The 23,242-nt window shown below is 40.2% G+C and overlaps 1 protein-coding gene across 1 annotated transcript in view; it reads left to right on the forward strand.

The window, feature by feature from the left end:
• Nucleotides 1-644: 644 nt before the first annotated feature.
• The window catches only part of cfap100 (cilia and flagella associated protein 100), a 30,852-nt gene continuing 8,254 nt past the window's right edge, over nucleotides 645-23,242 (forward strand). Inside the window, exons 1-5 of the mRNA XM_084173063.1 lie at nucleotides 645-722; nucleotides 993-1,085; nucleotides 1,374-1,400; nucleotides 4,769-4,866; nucleotides 5,428-5,620. Of these exons, the coding sequence (XP_084029189.1) occupies nucleotides 671-722; nucleotides 993-1,085; nucleotides 1,374-1,400; nucleotides 4,769-4,866; nucleotides 5,428-5,620 (463 nt within the window). The 5' untranslated portion in view covers nucleotides 645-670. The remainder of the gene's footprint in view (nucleotides 723-992; nucleotides 1,086-1,373; nucleotides 1,401-4,768; nucleotides 4,867-5,427; nucleotides 5,621-23,242) is intronic.

The raw sequence follows: 23,242 nt of genomic DNA on the forward strand, positions 1-23,242 counted from the left end.
GGAGTATAGAGACAAATCTATTGGCTAGCATAATCGGAGTATTGTCACAACGCACTGTACAGTGTCCTCAGTTAGCCAGGACATTTCAGTACACTGGGTGCCAATAAGGTGAGGTGTAGAGGGGATTGCACAAATCCTCTTTAGGGTATAGGCTATGGGCAGCAGATCAACTGGCAGAGACCTTTAGCTTGAGAAACTGTTGTCCCTCACTGGACACATGAGAAAATATACAGAATTTTTCAATATCAGCCCTCTCACTCTCAAAAATGTGAATGTAGAAATGTTTCTTGTTGTGTATATGAATGAGCACATGGACTATGCAAATACAGGTACAAATATAGAATTACCTGTGGTGGTCTGGCTCATACCCAAAATTGTCAGTTGTGCTATAATAACCTATCAAATATGTGTTGGTGCCCAATGTAAACAAATGAGACCTCTCGGGCAATTGGATGCTTAACAATCTAAATCCAAAATTCCCTGATTCTTTTTAAAATGCAGTAGCATAGAACACAAGCGTTTGACGACTGAGTAGAATGTTGGCAAACAGCGTCATCGAGTGGTAAGAAAGTAGAACCTTCTGAACAATGATGTTACCACGGCAACAGAACGCAAACTCGGGACAATCGAGTTCCAAAGTATAAACGCAGAACTCTCTCAAGTTGCTCGTATGACAAAGTGTTTCAGCAGAAGACACTGTCAAGAGATATATATAATTGAAGGTAAGGAAAGATGATCAAAACAAAGCCGTATTTTACTCTGACATAATATTAGATAAAGTTGGTTGTAAAATATTTGGTATGTGACAACAAGCCAATTTGGCTCCGTTGTTAGATTTTTGGCCGATATTGTTGATACACTTTTGGAAACATAAATAATAATAATAATAATAATAATAATATATTACATTTGTAAAGCACTTTTCATTATACAGAATAATCTCAAAGTGTATAAAATTACAAATTTAAACCAAATATACTTTTTTTTGACAGGGCAACGGACACAAAGAACACAGTTGACGCTACAAAGGACAAGGATACCAAGGAGCATAGCTATTAGCGGAAACCTTCCTATTAAAGAGAAAGGTATTTAGTTCCGTTTGAAATTAAACATTATTGTAACATTCTCTTGATGAAAACAACTAGGCAAAACTATAGACATGTCTTACACAGTTACAATGTGGACAGAAAATAGCCTATGATGTTACTCACCATTTTAACATTAGAGAATTACCACATTCACCATTGTGAATACCCTGGGCCTATACAGTGTTGTGATAGGTATTCGATTGACTTATAATTGGCATGCAGTGTGTGAAACAACCAGTCTTAGTAACCCAGATTGTGGTAACTTGCATTCACTTTCTATGCTAGGGATGCTGGCACCAGCATCAAGGCACAGTAAGTATCCGTTTTATAAGTCTTCATCTTGACACTGATACTGTACTAACAATGGCTGTTACTAAACACATAGGGGAGAGTGGGGTAAGTTGAGCCATTTTTTACATTCAGCATTACTCCGTCAAGGGAAATATAGTATTCTTTCTAACAAAGATATCTACAGATATTTCAGGATGTTATGTGTCCCTGGAAATATTCAGAATTAATGTAAACATGACAGTTTTGAAAACAGAGCTTGTCCAAAAAAAGTGGTCTCTTGGCACAATTTACCCCCTGGGTATGGGGCAAGTTGAGCCATGGGACATGGTAATTTAGGAGCCTACACATTTCTGTACTGAATGAAATATTAACACAACCTTTTAAAACGATTTCTATCTTTATTTCCCAACCACAATTCAACACAATCACAATCGCTTTTTTGTCTTTTAATAATTTTAAGCATCTTTTAACACCTAACAGGCCCTGTTGTTACCTCAAATCCCTGTGAAAATGCCTTGCATTACACCTGGGAAGAAAACCTTTCAATTTGCTCAACTTGCCATTGGCTCAACCATTGGCTCAACTTACCCCATGGCAAACATTTTGACTATATTAGCCCACACAGCTACAAGGATGTACTTTCATGTTAGGTTTCGGACCTCATATTGAAGCTTGTCTAGAGCAATCTTAAAATGATCTACTTTGGGTAAGATACAAGCATGATGAAACCTCTAACATAATATATTAATTTGACTTAAGTTTTATGGACCTAACTTGCTTAACACTTTTTCAATGTGGTTTCTTCCTTCACAGACTCAATGAAATTATAACCTCTTCCTAAATATTTGGTCAAATGATTACTTTTGTGTATGGTTTCCTAGAAACAAGGATGGCTCAACTCCTTTTGCTCAACTTACCCCAAAAAACAGCACTGTGTCTCACTTTTTATTGACCTCTCTAAGGCTTTTGATACAGTTGATCATGAAATACTGAGGCAGAGATGGTCGAGCGTAGGTCTTTCGGAGCATGCAGTTGCATGGTTTGCTCACTATCTGTCTGCTAGAACTCAGTGTGAAATGTGAAGCTGAAGTTTGGATTTTATTTTAGGAATAAGGCCTGTTTTTCTTTTGAAGCCAGAAGGAGGCTAGTATCAGCTACATGTACAGTGAGGGAAAAAAGTATTTGATCCCCTGCAAATTTTGTACGTTTGCCCACTGACAAAGAAATGATCAGTCTATAATTTTAATGGTAGGTTTATTTGAACAGTGAGAGACAGAATAACAACAAAACAATCCAGAAGAAAACGCATGTCAAAAATGTTATAAATTGATTTGCATTTTAATGAGGGAAATAAGTATTTGACCCCTCTGCAAAACATGACTTAGTACTTGGTGGCAAAACCCTTGTTGGCAATCACAGAGGTCAGATGTTTCTTGTAGTTGGCCACCAGGTTTGCACACATCTCAGGAGGAATTTTGTCCCACTCCTCTTTGCAGATCTTCTCCAAGTCATTAAGGTTTCGAGGCTGACTTTTGGCAACTCGAACCTTCAGCTCCCTCCACAGATTTTCTATGGGATTAATGTCTGGAGACTGGCTAGGCCACTCCAGGACCTTAATGTGCTTCTTCTTGAGCCACTCCTTTGTTGCCTTGGCCGTGTGTTTAGGGTCATTGTCATGCTGGAATACCCATCCACGACCCATTTTCAATGCCCTGGCTGAGGGAAGGAGGTTCTCACCCAAGATTTGACGGTACATGGCCCCGTCCATCGTCCCTTTGATGCGGTGAAGTTGTCCTGTCCCCTTTGCAGAAAAACACCCCCAAAGCATAATGTTTCCACCTCCATGTTTGACGGTGGGAATGGTGTTCTTGGGGTCATAGGCAGCATTCCTCCTCCTCCAAACATGGTGAGTTGAGTTGATGCCAAAGAGCTCGATTTTGGTCTCATCTGACCACAACACTTTCACCCAGTTCTCCTCTGAATCATTCAGATGTTCATTGGCAAACTTCAGACAGGCATGTATATGTGCTTTCTTGAGCAGGGGGACCTTGCGGGCGCTGCAGGATTTCAGTCCTTCACGGCGTAGTGTGTTACCAATTGTTTTCTTGGTGACTATGGTCCCAGCTGCCTTGAGATCATTGACAAGATCCTCCCGTGTAGTTCTGGGCTGATTCCTCACCGTTCTCATGATCATTGCAACTCCACGTGGTGAGATCTTGCATGGAGCCCCAGGCCGAGGGAGATTGACAGGTCTTTTGTGTTTCTTCCATTTGCGAATAATCGCACCAACTGTTGTCACCTTCTCACCAAGCTGCTTGGCGATGGTCTTGTAGCCCATTCCAGCCTTGTGTAGGTCTACAATCTTGTCCCTGACATCCTTGGATAGCTCTTTGGTCTTGGCCAGTTTGGAATCTGATTGATTGATTGCTTCTGTGGACAGATGTCTTTTATACAGGTAACAAACTGAGATTAGGAGCACTCCCTTTAAGAGTGTGCTCCTAATCTCAGCTCGTTACCTGTATAAAAGACACCTGGGAGCCAGAAATCTTTCTGATTGAGAGGGGGTCAAATACTTATTTCCCTCATTAAAATGCAAATCAATTTATAAAAATGTTGACATGCGTTTTCTTCTGGATTTTGTTGTTGTTATTCTGTCTCTCACTGTTCAAATAAACCTACCATTAAAATTATAGACTGATCATTTCTTTGTCAGTGGGCAAACGTACAAAATCAACAGGGGATCAAATACTTTTTTCCCTCACTGTATTATGACAACATTTTCAGACGTTTTTTTTTTTTGAGGTGGGACTTCGGTGAGTTTTTTTTGGCTGTTCAGGCACACACAAAAAAATCTGGAGGCGAGACGAAGTTCGGAGCCGAAGTCTACGCCCCTTCGTCAGTGATTGGTCAACAGTAGGGATTCTTCAATAAAGTCTTCGTTGTCATTCAACAAGAGACGACATGTTTTCATGCAAATTTTTTCATTAAGAATTACTCCACTAAACATCTTAGTTAGATGTAAAATTGGGTGACTAAGATCACCTCGGCAAAAACTTCAAAATTAATGAGTTATCTTTTTTCACTATTTTGAGGCTACGGCATCTCAAAATGGACAAACAGTACTGTTGCCACTTTTTTCAAATGTTTCAAGCGAGTTCGGCTAGGCGCCAACGGAACTGAAGCATGCTTTTACACCATTGACGCCCTTACTCCTTTGGCTCAACTTACCCCTCTCTCCCCTACTAGTTTATTCTTGGTATTGTGTTGGCAACATGCATGCTGTTTTTGAGAGAAAATGTTACTGGTACTGGTTTAAATGCAAGCCACAGTTGAATATGGGCTACTCTTCTTTTGACATTTGTCCCTGTTTTTTATTGCTACGTGTGAAGATGTATGTAAACAGATGCCTGGGGCGAACCCTTTTAAAGTGCTTGACAACAACAACCTATTTCTGATCAGGAACAAGGAAAAGGAGCGCAGGAAACTGGTGTGTATGTGTGTCCATGTGTGTGTGCGACAATAAATATTTTTGAGTCATTATTATCGATTCAATACAATTGTTAACAATGCAACTTGGGCCGGGATTCAATCCGATCGTAGGGTGTCTGGCATTGCGTTTTTTAAAGGCAATATCCGATTGAGCCGACATATGCAGTGTTTACCGTTAATGGGATCTCCGCGAACGCGGTAACATTCCCTTTAAAAGCTACAATGTCTATAACCTGAGATCTGTATATAATGATGAGATGCTCATACCTTCGCCATAACAATGGGAGTAGTTGTCCCAAAGGCAGGAAGGTAGGTGACAAGCTTAGGTCCAAAATAAGTGGCCTTATTTTGGACAGATTTTGGAAAAAGTGAAACCTCTCGCTTCGGCTCTTCCTCTCTGCTATAACCCACGATTGGATTGAATCCTGGCCCTGGTTTGAATCCCAGCCAAAATCATGTTTTATTCAGTGCATTACACATATAGTTACTTTTTAGTTACCTCTGTCCAACTGGTATCTGTCCAACATCATTTAAAATCACGCACCTATTTTCTTTCCAGGAGCTGCAGAGCCAGTTGGGTTTGCGGGTCCATGAGAAGGTGACCTATGCGGGCCGTATGAAGGCCAACCAGGGTGACCTCCGCAGGGAGCTGAGAGAGGGGCTGGAGGAGGACACAGCCCAGCCAGGAGGGGAGGAGAGCAGGCCGGCCCAGCAACAAAACACCCCTGCCTGGAGGGTGGCCATGATCAAAGGTGCACACACACCAACACACACCATGTTGCCTCACCATAATTGACATATTATGACACACGCTTTAGGTCTATACACACACATACTGTATAGTGTAGGCCTAAACACAAAGGCCTTAGGCTTGCACTGGAGTCATTGACACAACTGAAATAATTCTTATGGTCAATCAAGAGCACTGAAAATACAGACTGCAAAACAATACTTTTTATTTTCCTCTTTGCCTTTATACTTAACCTCAGGCCCATCGTTTGACAATGCCATGCTATTTCAAGTTTCAAGTTGTATTAGTCGTATGTACGGGATACACATGGTACAGATGTCAGATCTTAACTTGGGCCTAGATTCAATCAGCTCAAGCGTTAACCGGCGATAGCAGACACCCGCATAGCGGATGTTTTGGCAGTGTCAGAGGTGGAACTGCAGTTGGAGCCATCAAATCGGTGAGCAGCTGCTCTTGCAATCATTGTCATGAAGCCACACCTGCCCCACTCTTGTTAGAAGTTCAGAGCGAGAAAGTGTAAGCTATATAGAAATAATTACACTCAAATTGAAAAATTATTAAACAAAATAATGAGGATTTCTGTCATCCTAATCGAGGTGTAGATTACATCTCACATTCCAGTGTTCAAACTTGTAAACAAGGCTGCATGGGATTTCTGTTAATGTGACTCCTCTGCATGGGATTTCTGTTAATGTGACTCCTCTGCATGGGATTTCTGTTAATGTGACTCCTCTGCATGGGATTTATGTTAATGTGACTCCTCTGCATGGGATTTCTGTTAATGTGACTCCTCTGCATGGGATTTCTGTTAATGTGACTCCTATGCATGGGATTTATGTTAATGTGACTCCTCTGCATGGGATTTCTGTTAATGTGACTCCTCTGCATGGGATTTATGTTAATGTGACTCCTCGGCATGGGATTTATGTTAATGTGACTCCTCTGCATGGGATTTATGTTAATGTGACTCCTCTGCATGGGATTTATGTTAATGTGACTCCTCTGCATGGGATTTCTGTTAATGTGACTCCTCTGCATGGGATTTCTGTTAATGTGACTCCTCTGCATGGGATTTCTGTTAATGTGACTCGTGCAGCCCTTGGCAATGTCCACTTTAGGGATAATGCCAGGAGACACTTGTGGATTTGACAGCTCTAACACAGCTATGCGGATGTCGGCTAAAGTGGATCTGATTGAATAGAGCCCACGATCAATCTTTTGTCGAAGAGAATTTCCCTACTGCATCAAAATGAGAAGTTCTCTTTCTCTCCATGCGGGGGCAGTTGAGTCATTGGGATCAGGGCTTGCTATCAAAATCATCCTCTCTCTCGCTCAAATGCTAGGCCTAGGTCCTATTACAGCAACATTCAAAAGTACAAAAATATATTTCAAATGCAGCCATACACATCAACAACCGTCGTTTTATATAGCTTATTAACACAAGATATATATTGGTCTCTACTAGGCTATGACATACAAGTGTCAAGTGTATCCGAAATGCAGCTGTACAGTAGCCTACACCTAAAATATAGCCTACCGTAGCCTATCAAAACGAATTGCACACATAGGCCTATAATATCAGATGTAAAGACAAGATGAAATTGAGAATAATGAGGTAGCCTACGGAATGGAGCGCGATGGCGCGTGAAAGCCCATGATTTTTTTTTGCTTTACAATATATGTCATCGAAAAAGAGGATAGCTTAAGGGTTCTAGCGAACCTAATGTTACCAATCAACTGTCAAAATGTAGCTCAATTGTGGACTGGGGTGGTCTAGTGGTTAGGGCTTCTTCCTCAGCGCTCACATGAAGGCTTACTGTGTTGGCATGGGTTCGATTCTGGCCCATGCCCTTCTGGCACAAATAACTCAATCCCCCCATTGACTTGATTTAGTTACACATTTCAGATATTTTACCCCGATCTTCATAAGAAATTATCATACCAGACACTTTTATAGACAGTTGTATTTAATAGGTAACATAAATAGGAAACAAATAAAATAAGAACAGTAGGCTACACCAACAGTAGTTTCCATTCATACGAAGTGTAAGCGAGGAAATACTTTATTTCAATTGTATGGAATGCTTGTCAAATAGATCAATCGCCCTTAGTCTGTTCAAAAAGTTGTTCCGATGACAATACCAACCAGAGGGTGAACATATCTTGAAAGACTTTGGTAGCAAGCAGGACTAAGGTAACAATGACATCTTTTAGGGAATGGTAATGAGGTGACCAATAATGGTTACAATTTAGATCAGCTGTGCGGATTAATTTAGAATTTATTGATGGTTTGAACAGCTTGTTGAACAGCTGATTTCACCATCCCCATTCCTGCAATTTGCGCCAACCCTGTCTCTTTAAGCACGCAACAATGATTTGGTCCTTATCGTTCAAGAATCTGGCACTTTGCCGCACCCATGTGTTAATGTTAAAATCCTCCCACTGCTAAATGACATATTATAAGGCCTAGCCTAGATCGTCATCATACTGTATTATCATTATATTATACAAGCCTATTATTATTTTTTCTTAAATATATTTTTAAGGAATGGGGCAGTCCCACTCCTGTCATAGTTTTTTTTTGCTTTTATTGAAGAGATAAACCAGTGTTGGAAATACAGGGAAGGTAGGGGGAGGGGGAGTCAAAGGGCAGTGGGCCGGATTCAATATGTGTGACGGGGCCCGCGGCTGTAACCACTGGACCACATAGGCACTGAGGCCACAAATAATTGATTCTGCCTATTGCTTGCTTGAATATACGCCCAGTGGACCTGCAGTCTAAAAATAGCCTGCATAGCCTATAAACACAACAAGACTGATGGAACAGATCACAACGTTAAGCTTAGAATGTTGATAAACAATACTTTTTTCACATTATAAGCAATGCACACATGGTAATACGCGTGAATGTTCCAAAATGCAAGTAGCCAGAAAACACCGGTCTAATGCGCACCACACATGCCAGCAGTTTCATATGACAGAGATGGAAATACATACAGTATCTGTAAAATATTCAGAATGAGGGGAGATCTATTTCAGTAGGCTTAGTGCACTTATTAGCCTATTAAATCACTGTCCTGCACAAATCAATGAGCCATCATCATCACGTGTTCTCTCCCAGTATGCATAGCCGAATTACGGATACCATCCTATATTTAAGAGTAATCCCCCCAGCCCTGCCCCTTTTTTTGCACGCTGTCGGGACCACCATTGGACTGGTATAAATTGTACAAATTGCTAGTTGGGCCTTGGGGTGGGGGCTAGGGTTGAATATTCTCCCAGTATTTTACAAATGTTCCATCCCGAGAGTAAATCACTTTTCTCCTGGGTAACCCAGTATTTCCCGCCAAAACCGGAAGTGTCATTCAAAGCATTATAAAGCATATAAAGAGGCCTATGTCTGGATTTGATTAGAGCTTTGATTGAAATGTCAAGCCTGATGCTACCTGAGCCTGATGAGCCATACATTAAATACATTTTATGAGCCCTACATTAAAACCTCTACGGGATCGGTGTCCCTTATATGGGACGGTTGTTGCTCAATATTCAATATGAGACTAGAATGGTGTTGTAAACAACAGCCAACTTTCCGGGACATAAACATGTCTTATATGGGCAGAAAGCTTAAATTATTGTTAATCTAACTGCAGTGTCCAATTTACAGTAGCTATTACAGCAAAAAAATATCATGTTATTGTTTGAGGATAGTGCACAACAACAAAACACTTTTATCATGGCAACTGGTTTGGTACAGTCACATCTGAAGGTAAATAATGTACTTACATTCAGTAATCTTGCTCTGATTTGTCATCCCAGAGATAGAATGTTGTGTAGTTTTGTTTGAAAAATCTATTTTTATATTCAAATGTAGGAACTGGGTTCTACAATTTGACCTCTGACTCCACACCCACCCCGCCCGGCCATCTAGATGTGTGAAGATTAGTGTATTTTCTGTAGGGAAGCTAATGATCCATCATTTATGACATTCCTGGGAGTGTGCAAACAAAATGTTGTATTATCATAGCATTTTTGTATGTTCTCTATAGTTATGTACTTGAAAACCAATTCGACACATTTGGGAAAACTCCTGGCAGACTTGATACAAAATATTGTGTAGTGATGTAATTCTTCACTGGATCCGTCTGAAACTTTGCAAACACACTGCTGCCATATGGTGGACAACATCTAAATTACATATATAATCCTACATCACTGTCTAGCCTTTCTCTTGCATTTCAAAGATGATGCAAAAAAAATATATATATATATATATAACGCATGTTTTATTGTTTGTATTATCTTTTTACCAGATCTAATATGTTATATTCTCCTACGTTAATTTCACATTTCCACAAACTTCAAAGTGTTTCCTTTCAAATGATATCAAAAATATGCATATCCTTGCTTCAGGTCCTGAGCTACAGGCAGTTAGATTTGGGTATGTCATTTTAGGCGAAAATTGAAAAAAAGGGTCCGATCCTTAAGAGGTTAAAGATATTTAATGCCCAAATGATTTTTCCATTATCCAATACATACAGTGCATTCGGAAAGTATTTAGACCCCTTGACTTTTTCCACATTTTGTTACGTTACAGCCTTATTCTAAAGTTTTTTACCCCCTCATCAATCTACACACAATACCCCATAATGACAAAGCAAAAACTGGTTTTTATAAATTTGTGCAAAAAATAAATAAAAATAAACGGAAATATCACATTTACATAAGTATTCAGACCCTTTACTCAGTACTTTGTTGAAGCACCTTTGGCAGCGATTACAGCCTTGAGTCTTCTTGGGTATGACGCTACAAGCTTGGCACACCTGTATTTAGGGACTTTCTTCAATTCTTCTCTGCAAATCCTCTCAAGATCTGTCAGGTTGGATGGGGAGCGTCGCTGCACAGCTATTTTTAGGTCTCTCCAGAGATGTTCGATCAGGTTAAAGTCTGGGCTCTGGCTGGGCCACTCAAGGACATTCAGAGACTTGTCCTGAAGCCACTCCTGCGATGTCTTGGTTGTGTGCTTAGGGTCGTTGTCCTTTTGGAAGGTGCACCTTTGTCCCAGTTTGAGGTCTTGAGCAGGTTTTCATCAAGGATCTCTCTGTACTTTGCTCCGTTCGTCTTTCCCTCGATCCTGACTAGTCTCCCAGTCCCTGCCACTGAAAAACATCCCCACAGCATGATGCTGCCACCACCATGTTTCACCGTAGGGATGGTTCCAGGTTTCCTCCAGACGTGACGCTTGGCATTCAGGCCAAAGAGTTCAATCTTGGTTTCATCAGACCAGAGAATCTTGTTTTTCATGGTCTGAGAGTCCTTTAGGTGCCTTTTGGCAAACTCCAAGCGGGCTGTCATGTGCCTTTTACTGAGGAGTTGCTTCCGTCTGGCCACTCTACTATAAATGCCTGATTGGTGGAGTAATGCAGAGATGGTTGTCCTTCTTGAAGGTTCTCCCATTTCCACAGAGGAACTCTGGAGCTCTGTCAGAGTGACAATCAAATTATTGGTCACATCCCTGACCAAGGCCCTTCTCCCCTGATTGCTCAGTTTGGCCGGGCAGCCAGCTCTAGGAAGAGTCTTGGTGGTTTCAAACTTCTTCCATTTAAAAAGGATGGAGGCCACTGTGTTCTTGGGGACCTTCAATGCTGCAGACATTTTTTGGTACCCTTCCCCAGATCTGTGTCTCGACACAATCCTGTCTCTGAGCTCTACGGACAATTCCTTCGACCTCATGGCTTGGTTTTTCCTCTGACATGCACTGTCAACTGTGGAACCTTATATAGACAAGTGTGTGCCTTTCCAAATAATGTCCAATCAATTGAATGTACCACAGGTGGACTCATATGAAGTTATAGAAACATCTCAAGGATGGTCAATGGAAACAGGATGCACCTGAGCTCAATTTCGAGTCTCATAGCAAAGAGTCTGAATACTTATGTAAATAAGGTATTTCTGTTGTTTATGTTTAATAAATTTGCCATGAAAAAGCAGGGGGAGAACATGTGATTCTGGTGCAGCACATGGCGGCCTACAAATTTACATTTTGAAATATAATAGGGCCTATTTGTATAATTAGTAGGCTTTCATAACATTTATCCTAATGTTATTAGCATACCTCCTCTTTCTCTCTCTACTGTTTTTATTTTTATTTTTATTTTATTTTATTTTATTTTTAGGGGGTAGATCAGCTTAATATTGCAGATAGACTGTAACTTCCATCAATGTAATTGTCTGCATCACTTCCAATCCCCCATGTTTATATATATATATATATATATATATATATATATATATATATATATATATATATATATATATATATACAGTGAGGGAAAAAATTATTTGATCCCCTGCTGATTTTGTAAGTTTGCCCACTGACAAAGAAATGATCACTCTATAATTTTAATGGTAGGTTTATTTGAACAGTGAGAGACAGAATAACAACAAAACAATCCAGAAAAACGCATGTCAAAAATGTTATAAATTGATTTGCATTTTAATGAGGGAAATAAGTATTTGACCCCCTCTCAATCAGAAAGATTTCTGGCTACCAGGTGTCTTTTATACAGGTAACGAGCTGAGATTAGGAGCACACTCTTAAAGGGAGTGCTCCTAATCTCAGCTTGTTATCTGTATAAAAGACACCTGTCCACAGAAGCAATCAATCAATCAGATTCCAAACTCTCCACCATGGCCAAGACCAAAGAGCTCTCCAACGATGTCAGGGACAAGATTGTAGACCTACAGAAGGCTGGAATGGGCTACAAGACCATCACCAAGCAGCTTGGTGAGAAGGTGACAACAGTTGGTGCGATTATTTGCAAATGGAAGAAACACAAAATTACTGTCAATCTCCCTCGGCCTGGGGCTCCATGTAAGATCTCACCTCGTGGAGTTGCAATGATCATGAGAACGTTGAGGAATCAGCCCAGAACTACACGGGAGGATCTTGTCAATGATCTCAAGGCAGCTGGGATCATAGTCACCAAGAAAACAATTGGTAACACACTACGCTGTGAAGGACTGAAATCCTGCAGCGCCCGCAAGGTCCCCCTGCTCAAGAAAGCACATAAACAGGCCCGTCTGAAGTTTGCCAATGAACATCTGAATGATTCAGAGGAGAACTGGGTGAAAGTGTTGTGGTCAGATGCGACCAAAATGGAGCTCTTTGGCATCAACTCAACTCGCCGTGTTTGGAGGAGTAGGAATGCTGCCTATGACCCCAAGAACACCATCCCCACCGTCAAACATGGAGGTGGAAACATTATGCTTTGGGGGTGTTTTTCTGCTAAGGGGACAGGACAACTTCACCGCATCAAAGGGACGATGGACGGGGCCATGTACCGTCAAATCTTGGGTGAAAACCTCCTTCCCTCAGCCAGGGCATTGAAAATGGGTCATGGATGGGTATTCCAGCATGACAATGACCCAAAACACACGGCCAAGGCAACAAAGGAGTGGCTCAAGAAGAAGCACATTAAGGTCCTGGAGTGGCTTAGCCAGTCTCCAGTCCTTAATCCCATAGAAAATCTGTGGAGGGAGCTGAAGGTTTGAGTTGCCAAACGTCAGCCTCGAAAACCTAATGACTTGGAGAAGATCTGCAAAGAGGAGTGGGACAAAATCCCTCCTGAGATGTGAGCAAACCTGGTGGCCAACTACAAGAAAAGTCTGACCTCTGTGATTGCCAACAAGGGTTTTGCCACCAAGTACTAAGTCATGTTTTGCAGAGGGGTCAAATACTTCTTTCCCTCATTAAAATGCAAATCAATTTATAACATTTTTGACATGCGTTTTTCTGGATTTTTGTTGTTGTTATTCTGTCTCTCACTGTTCAAATAAACCTACCATTAAAATTATAGACTTATCATTTCTTTGTCAGTGGGCAAACATACAAAATCCGCAGGGGAACAAATACTTTCTTCCCTCACTATATATATATATATATATATATATATATATATATATATATATATATATATATATATATATATATATATATATATATATATATATATACATACAGTGGGGAGAAAAGTTTTTTTATACACTTTCGATTTTGCAGGTTTTCCTACTTACAAAGCATGTAGAGGTCTGTAATTTTTATCATAGGTACACTTCAACTGTGAGAGACGGAATCTTAAACAAAAATCCAGAAAATCACATTGTATGATTTTTAAGTAATTAATTTGCATTTTATTGCATGACATAAGTACTTGATACATCAGAAAAGCAGAACTTAATATTTGGTACAGAAACCTTTGTTTGCAATTACAGAGATCATACGTTTCCTGTAGGTCTTGACCAGGTTTGCATACACTGCAGCAGGGATTTGGTCCCACTCCTCCATACAGACCTTCTCCAGATCCTTCAGGTTTCGGGGCTGTCGCTGGGCAATACCGACTTTCAGCTCCCTCCAAAGATTTTCTATTGGGTTCAGGTCTGGAGACTGGCTAGGCCACTCCAGGACCTTGAGATGCTTCTTACGGAGCCACTCCTTAGTTGCCCTGGCTGTGTGTTTCGGGTCGTTGTCATGCTGGAAGACCCAGCCACGACCCATCTTCAATGCTCTTACTGAGGGAAGGAGGTTGTTGGCCAAGATCTCGCGATACATGGCCCCATCCATCCTCCCCTCAATACGGTGCAGTCGTCCTGTCCCCTTTGCAGAAAAGCATCCCCAAAGAATGATGTTTCCACCATGCTTCACGGTTGGGATGGTGTTCTTGGGGTTGTACTCATCCTTCTTCTTCCTCCAAACACGGCGAGTGGAGTTTAGACCAAAAAGCTATATTTTTGTCTCATCAGACCACATGACCTTCTCCCATTCTCCCTCTGGATCATCCAGATGGTCATTGGCAAACTTCAGACGGGCCTGGACATGCGCTGGCTTGAGCAGGGGGACCTTGCGTGCGCTGCAGGATTTTAATCCATGACGGCGTAGTGTGTTACTAATGGTTTTCTTTGAGACTGTGGTCCCAGCTCTCTTCAGGTCATTGACCAGGTCCTGCCGTGTAGTTCTGGGCTGATCCCTCACCTTCCTCATGATCATTGATGCCCCACGAGGTGAGATCTTGCATGGAGCCCCAGACCGAGGGTGATTGACCGTCATCTTGAACTTCTTCCATTTTCTAATAATTGCGCCAACAGTTGTTGCCTTCTCACCAAGCTGCTTGCCTATTGTCCTGTAGCCCATCCCAGCCTTGTGCAGGTCTACAATTGTATCCCTGATGTCCTTACAATGGTCTTGGCCATTGTGGAGAGGTTGGAGTCTGTTTGATTGAGTGTGTGGACGGGTGTCTTTTATACAGGTAACGAGTTCAAACAGGTGCAGTTAATACAGGTAATGAGTGGAAAACAGGAGGGCTTCTTAAAGAAAAACTAACAGGTCTGTGAGAGCCGGAATTCTTACTGGTTGGTAGGTGATCAAATACTTATCTCATGCAATAAAATGCAAATGAATTACTTAAAAATCATACAATGTGATTTTCTGAATTTTGTTTTAGAATCCGTCTCTCACAGTTGAAGTGTACTTATGATAAAAATGACAGACCTCTACATGCTTTGTAAGTAGGAAAACCTGCAAAATCGGCAGTGTATCAAATACTTGTTCTCCCCACTGTATATACACATATACTGTACATATATATATATATACACATATATACACACATACACACACATACACATATACATACATACATACATACATACATACATACATACATACATACATACATACATACATACATACACATACATACATACATACATACATACATGCACTTACATATCCTGTAAAAAAAAAATATTCCCCTTTATTACTTTCCAACCCCACCACCCTTTCCCTAATTGGAGTAAACTAGTGAACAACAATGCTTAGGCCTCTACTTCCAGCTTATACTTACTATATACATTTTATGGACACAGTCAATTTTACAATAATTATATTTTGTTTGTTTTTTCTCCTGAACTTCTTCTGCTCTCAACCTCTCCGATCATTTTCATGATGTCCATCCGGTTTGCTTCTATATGCCATATCTTTCTAACTGTGCTCTTTCACAAAAGCTCCCAATCTACAATATACTTATTATGGACACAGTATTAGTTATCTTGTTATTAGTTGTTGTTAGTTGTTATTAGTCCCATCCTTCATCTCCATTCAACACCACCCATCTATCTCTTAACACATCCATATAGGATTTCTATTTCCCATTCCTGGACCTGTGTCCAAAAACAAGCTACAAATGGACAGTACCAAAACAAATGATCTAATGATTCTTTCTCTTCGCAGCCAAATCTGCAGAGCTGGGAAGATTGTATCCCCCATACAAATAACATTCTATTGGTAGCAAGAATTGTATATAATAATTTAAATTGAAAGATTCTAAGTTTTGAATCCGGTGTCGTTTTGCATATCAGTTCATAAACACTATGCCATGGGATCGGTACGTCAAAAATCTCTTCCCAACTATTTTGCAATCTATATGGGACGGCTGTCAATCCTTTGGCCCTTAAATTAAACTGGTATACTTTTTTATTTATCACAGTTTTCTTTAACCAATTATGTTCTTTAATGCAAGGCCGACAGACAAGTTCCTTACTTTCTCCCCCTTCCACTTTCCTCTTCCATTTTTGCGGTAAGGCTGCAATTATTTGGTTGTAATTTTTGGTAGAGCAGACATTTCCATATGTTTTTGTTAGCTGCATGTGCGACATAACTCCACCAGTCCTACCGATGATATCATTTACGAAGATTATACCTTTTTTAAACATTTTGTCAAAAAAAATGTTTTTTTGTCAATTAGTATATTTGAGTTTAACCACAATATTTGTTGCATTATTTGTTCTGTCGTTTCTGGAGGATTTAATTGAAATTGCAACCAACTTTCTATGGCTTGTTTTAGAAATAGTGATATTTGGGAGATGATTTCCTTTTCAAATAACTGAAAGTGAGAGGTTGTAATCTGAATAAAGGGAAAAAGGCCATTCTTGAACATTGGGTGAGACAATCTTACTAATTTGCCAGAGAACCAGTTCGGATTTAAGTATAACTTTTGTATGACTGAAGCTTTTAGTGATAGGTCTAATGCTTTAATATTTAATCATTTCTGTCCTCCGAATTCATATTCATTATATAACTAGGCCCGTTTAATTTTGTCTGGCTTGCCGTTCCAAATAAAATGGAATATTTTTTTCTCATATAATTTAAAAAACTGTTCGCTAGGCGTAGGCAAGACCATAAGCAAATAGGTAAACTGGGATAATTCTAAAGAGTTAATCAGGGTGAATTTTCCACAAATTGACAGGTATTTACCTTTCCATGGTAGCAAGATCTTATCTATTTTTGCTAACTTTCTATTAAAATGTATTGGAGTGAGATCATTTATTTCCTTTGGGATATGTATTCCGAGTATATCCACATCACCATCAGACCATTTTATTGGTAAACTAGATGGTAATGTAAATTTTTTATTTTTTAGTTATCCAATACGTAATATAGTACATTTGTCATAATTTAGTTGTAATCCAGAGAGGTTAGAAAATGTATCTAGATCCTCTATGAGGCTGTGGAGGGATTCTAGTTGTGGATTTAAAAGAAAACATGAATCATCAGCGTACAATGACACCTTTGTTTTTAAGCCCTGGATTTCTAATCCCTTGATATTATTGTTGGATCTGATTTTAATAGCTAACATCTCGATGGCCATAATAAATAGATATGCCGATAGTGGACAACCTTGTTGCACTTCTCTTGACAGTTTAAAACTTTCTGAGAAATAGCCATTATTTACTATTTTACACCTAGGGTTACTATACATGATTTTGACCCATTTTATAAGAGATTCTCCAAAATTGAAATGCTCCAGGCATTTATATATAAACCCCAGTTGTACTTTATCAAATGCCTTTTCGAAGTCTGCTATGAATAGCAGGCCTGGTTTCCCAGATTTTCCATAGTGTTGTTTCCAGTACTTGCCTTATATTATCTCCAATGTATCTTCCATGTAAAACACCTGTCTGATTACAATGAATAATGTCCGACAATACCTTTTTAATTCTATGCACTATACATTTTGCTATAATTTTTGCATCACAACACTGAAGTGTAAGGGGCCTCCAATTTTTTTAATGGGCTGGATCTTTATATTTTCCACTTGTATCCTGTTTCAGTAATAATGAAATCAGACCTTCTTCTTGAGTGTCTGATAATCTACCATTTACATAGGAGTGGTTAAAACATGCTAATAACGGTCCTCTTAGTATATCAAAAAAGGTTTGGTATACCTCGACTGGTATGCCATCCAACCCTGGAGTTTTCCCGGACTTAAAGTCTATAATTGCATCAAGAAGTTCCTCCTGTAATTTCACCAATGAGTGATAGAAAAAAAATCTCTACAATTAGCTTCAGTTAGAGGAGATGGAGGCGACTGAAACGAAAACATATGCTTAAAGTACTTTGTTTCCTCCTTCAAAATATAATTTGGTGAATCATGGGTGACTCTGTCAATTGTAACCAGTTTCATAAAATTATTTTTGGTAGCATTCCTATGTTGAAGATTAAAAAATATTTTGGTGCATTTTTCCTCATATTCCATCCAGTTTGCTTTATTTTTATAATATATTACACTTGATCTTTCTTGAATAAGTTTCTCCATTTCTTTTTGTTTTTCCTCTAATTTATTCTGAGCCTCTATGTTACAGTTTTAATTGCCATCTATCTGTTCTGTTAGACCTTCTATTTCCTTTGTTAGAATAAACTCTTTTGACCTAAATTGCTTTTGTTTTCGAGATGAATACTGAATTGCATGGCCTCTAAAGGCACATTTAAAGTCGTCCCATACAATAAGGGAATTTGCTGTACCTATGTTATGTCGGAAAAGATCAGTTATAAATTCCTTTTGTCCTAGTTAAAAATAAATTATCATCCAATAGGCTTTGATTAAATTTCCAATATTCTCGCCCACATGGAAATTCAGTAAGATTAATGTATATGCCAATTATATGATGGTCCGACCGCATTCTGTCCCCTATCAACACTTTTAAAACTTTTGGTGCCAACAAGAATGACATAAGAAAGAAGTCAAGACGACTAGCTTGATTGAGTCTCCGCCATGTATATCTCACTAGATCAGGATATTTAAGCCTCCATATATCTACTAGTTCTAATGTATCCATGACATTCACGATTTCCTTAAGAGCATGAGGGTGATTGTTTGTGGTGTGATTTCCTTTACGGTCCATTGAGCTATTTAAAACAGTATTATAATCCCCCATCATAATAATATTGTCTTGAATTGCTTGCAGGTTTGATAATTTATTATATATATTGTCAAAGAAGTGTGGATCATCATTATGATCATCACTCTCTATTGTTGCTTCATTCCTTCCTCGCTTTCACAAGTTTCATTGTCCTTATCTTCATCATTCTAATGACATCCTTGAATAATGTACGACTAGAATTAGATGCAGAAGGCTTTCACTTTTCTTCATGAAGATTGAATGGTTATGGGTCTGAATAAATAACTGCTATAGCCTACCGCCATCACGTGTTCACTCTTCTTTCAAACTACCTGTGAGTTCTATTGGCTGCTGTATTTAACATTCAGCAAACAACAGCTTTTGTTCCTCTTCGAATAGTCTACTGGTATAAGAAAAAAAAGAAGAAAATAGAATGTCCAGCAAGCTATTCTAGTCTATCTTTTCCTACATGGGACACCAAGAGCTAAGGAGCATTTTTTAAGGAGAGAGGCCAGCGGAGAACCGGTGCATACCGTATTGGGCAAGAGACAGAGGCTATAAGTTAGAAGCTAATTATGGATAACCCATCATTAATTAGCTAAATTTAAGGCTAATTCTGCATTGAATTTATTATCTGAAAGAGCTAGGCTAGGACATCTATATATACAGTGGGGGAAAAAAGTATTTAGTCAGCCACCGATTGTGCAAGTTCTCCCACTTAAAAAGATGAGAGAGGCCTGTAATTTTCATCATAGGTACACGTCAACTATGACAGACAAAATGAGAAAAAAATCCAGAAAATCACATTGTAGGATTTTTTATGAATTTATTTGCAAATTATGGTGGAAAAGAAGTATTTGGTCAATAACAAAAGTGTCTCAATACTTTGTTATATACCCTTTGTTGGCAATGACACAGGTCAAACGTTTTCTGTAAGTCTTCACAAGGTTTTCACACACTGTTGCTGGTATTTTGGCCCCTTCCTCCATGCAGATCTCCTCTAGAGCAGTGATGTTTTGGGGCTGTCGCTGGGCAACATGGACTTTCAACTCCCTCCAAAGATTTTCTATGGGGTTGAGATCTGGAGACTGGCTGGGCCACTCCAGGACCTTGAAATGCTTCTTTCGAAGCCACTCCTTCGTTGCCCGGGCGGTGTGTTTGGGATCATTGTCATGCTGAAAGACCCAGCCACTTTTCATCTTCAATGCCCTTGCTGATGGAAGGAGGTTTTCACTCAAAATCTCACGATACATGGCCCCATTCATTCTTTCCTTTACACGGATCAGTCGTCCTGGTCCCTTTGCAGAAAAACAGCCCCAAAGCATGATGTTTCCACCCCCATGCTTCACAGTAGGTATGGTGTTCTTTGGATGCAACTCAGCATTCTTTGTCCTCCAAACACGACAAGTTGAGTTTTTACCAAAACGTTCTATTTTAGTTTCATCTGACCATATGACATTCTCCCAATCCTCTTCTGGATCATCCAAATGCACTCTAGCAAACTTCAGACGGGCCTGGACATGTACTGGCTTAAGCAGGGGGACACGTCTGGCACTGCAGGATTTGAGTCCCTAGCGGCGTAGTGTGTTACTGATGGTAGGCTTTGTTACATTGGTCCCAGCTCTCTGCAGGTCATTTACTAGGTCCCCCCGTGTGGTTCTGGGATTTTTGCTCACCGTTCTTGTGATCATTTTGACCCCACGGGGTGAGATCTTGCGTGGAGCCCCAGATCGAGGGAGATTATCAGTGGTCTTGTATGTCTTCCATTTCCTAATAATTGCTCCCACAGTTGATTTCTTCAAACCAAGCTGCTTACCTATTGCAGATTCAGTCTTCCCAGCCTGGTGCAGGTCTACAATTTTGTTTCTGATGTCCTTTGACAGCTCTTTGGTCTTGGCCATAGTGGAGTTTGGAGTGTGACTGTTTGAGGTTGTGGACAGGTGTCTTTTATACTGATAACAAGTTCAAACAGGTGCCATTAATACAGGTAACGAGTGGAGGACAGAGGAGCCTCTTAAAGAAGAAGTTACAGGTCTGTGAGAGCCAGAAATCTTGCTTGGGTGTAGGTGACCAAATACTTATTTTCCACCATAATTTGCAAATAAATTCATTAACAATCCTACAATGTGATTTTCTGGATATTTTTTTCTCAATTTGTCTGTCATAGTTGACGTGTACCTATGATGAAAATTACAGGCCTCTCTCATCTTTTTAAGTGGGAGAACTTGCACAATTGGTGGCTGACTAAATATTTTTTTCCCCACTGTAGGGCTCTATATCAATCTATACTGAACAAAAATATAAACGCAACATGCAACAATTCCAAAGATTTACAGTTCATATAAGGAAATCAGTCAATTGAAATAAATTCATTAGGACCTAATCTATGGATTTCACATGACTGGGAATACAGATATGCATCTGTTGGTCACAGATACGATAACAAAAAAAGGTAGGGGCGTCGATCAGAAAACCAGTCAGTATCTGGTGTGACCACCATGTGCCTCATGTAGCAAGACATCTCCTTCGCATAGAGTTGATCAGGCTGTTGATTGTGGCCTGTGGAATGTTGTCCCACTCCTCTTCAATGGCTGTGTGAAGTTGCTAGATATTGGCGTGAACTGGAACACGCTGTCATACACAAACATGCCAAACATGCTCAATGGGTGACATGTCTGCTGAGTATGCAGCCCATGGAAGAACTGGGACATTTTCAGCTTCCAGGAATTATGTACAGATCCTTGTGACATGGGGCTGTGCATTATCATGCTGAAACATGAGGTGATGGCGGCGGATGAATGGCACCACAATGGGTCTCAGGATCTCGTCACGGTATATCTGTGCATTCAAATTGCCCTTGATAAAATGCAATTGTGTTCGTTGTTCATAGCTTATGCCTGCCCATACCATAACCCCACCGCCACGATGGGGCACTCTGTTCACAACGTTGACATCAGCAAACCGCTCGCCCACACGACGCAATACTGCCATCTGCCCGGTACAGTTGAAACCGGGATTCATCCAGCGTGCCAGTGGCCATCGAAGGTGAGCATTTGCCCACTGAAGTCGGTTATGACACCAAACTGCAGTCAGGTCAAGACCCTGGTGAGGACGACGAGCACGCAGATGAGCTTCCCTGAGACTGTTTCTGACAGTTTGTGCAGAAATGATTTGGTTGAGCAAACTCACAATTTCATCAGCTGTCCGGGTGGCTGGTCTCAGACGATCCCGCAGGTGAAGAAGACTGATGTGAAGGTCCTGGGTTGGCATGGTTACAAGTGGTCTGCGGTTGTGAGGCCAGTTGAACGTACTGCCAAATTCTCTAAAACAATGTTGGAGGTGGCTTATGGTAGAGAAATTAACATTAAATTATCTGGCAACAGCTCTGGTGGACATTCCTGCAGTCAGCTTGCAAATTGCACGCTCCCTCAAAATTTAAATAATCTGTGGCATTGTGTTGTGTGGCAAAACTGCACATTTTAGAGTGGCCTTTTATTGTCCCCAGCACAAGGTGCACCTGTGTAATGATCATGCTGTTTAATCAGCTTCTTGATATGCCACATCTGTCAGGTGGATGAATTTTCTTGGCAAAGGAGAAATGCTCACTAACAGGGATGTAAAAAAAATGTGTGCACAACATTTAAGAGAAATACGATTTCTGTGCATATGAAAAATTTCGGGGATCTTTTATTTCAGCTCATGAAACATGGGACCAACACATTACATGTTGCGTTTATATATTTGTTCAGTATAGAACAGGATTATCTAATTTGGATGCAATTTGAATGGAGTTGATGGAGAGAGAGAAAGACTGCGAGAGAGTGCTCGCGCATTCACTGATTTAAAGCAACAATATTCGTGTGATAGGCTGTTTTAAAACTGCAGCTGCAATTAAAAATAAAATAATCTTTACAATAAAAAAATAAGGTGACCCCGAAATCCAGATGGAGATGGGTAAATTAGACCCGAATTCAGTCTTTATACTACTGTAGCATATACTATGTTGCAGCAAATGCAGGCCTACCTGTTACAATAATAAAAGTTACCATAATGAGATGATAGTTCTACATTTACATTTACATTTACATCATTTAGCAGACGCTCTTATCCAGAGCGACTTACAAACTGGTGTATTCAACTTATGATAGCCAGTGGGGGGGGTGGGGGAGGGGGGGTAGAAGGATTACTTTTATACTATTCCAGGTATTCCTTAAAGAGGAAGGGTTTCAAGTGTCTCCGGAAGGTGGTCAGTGACTCCGCTGTCCTGGCATCGTGGGGGAGCTTGTTCCACCATTGGAACAATGGATTGTGAACTGCGCTCCATACTGAGATGGGCTGTCTGTCCCCACCCTGAGCGTTGATGATTCGTCATGCAGAGGCCGTAGAGAAA

Source organism: Coregonus lavaretus, assembly GCF_964263955.1.
Source record: "Coregonus lavaretus genome assembly, chromosome: 12".
NCBI lineage: Eukaryota > Metazoa > Chordata > Actinopteri > Salmoniformes > Salmonidae > Coregonus > Coregonus lavaretus.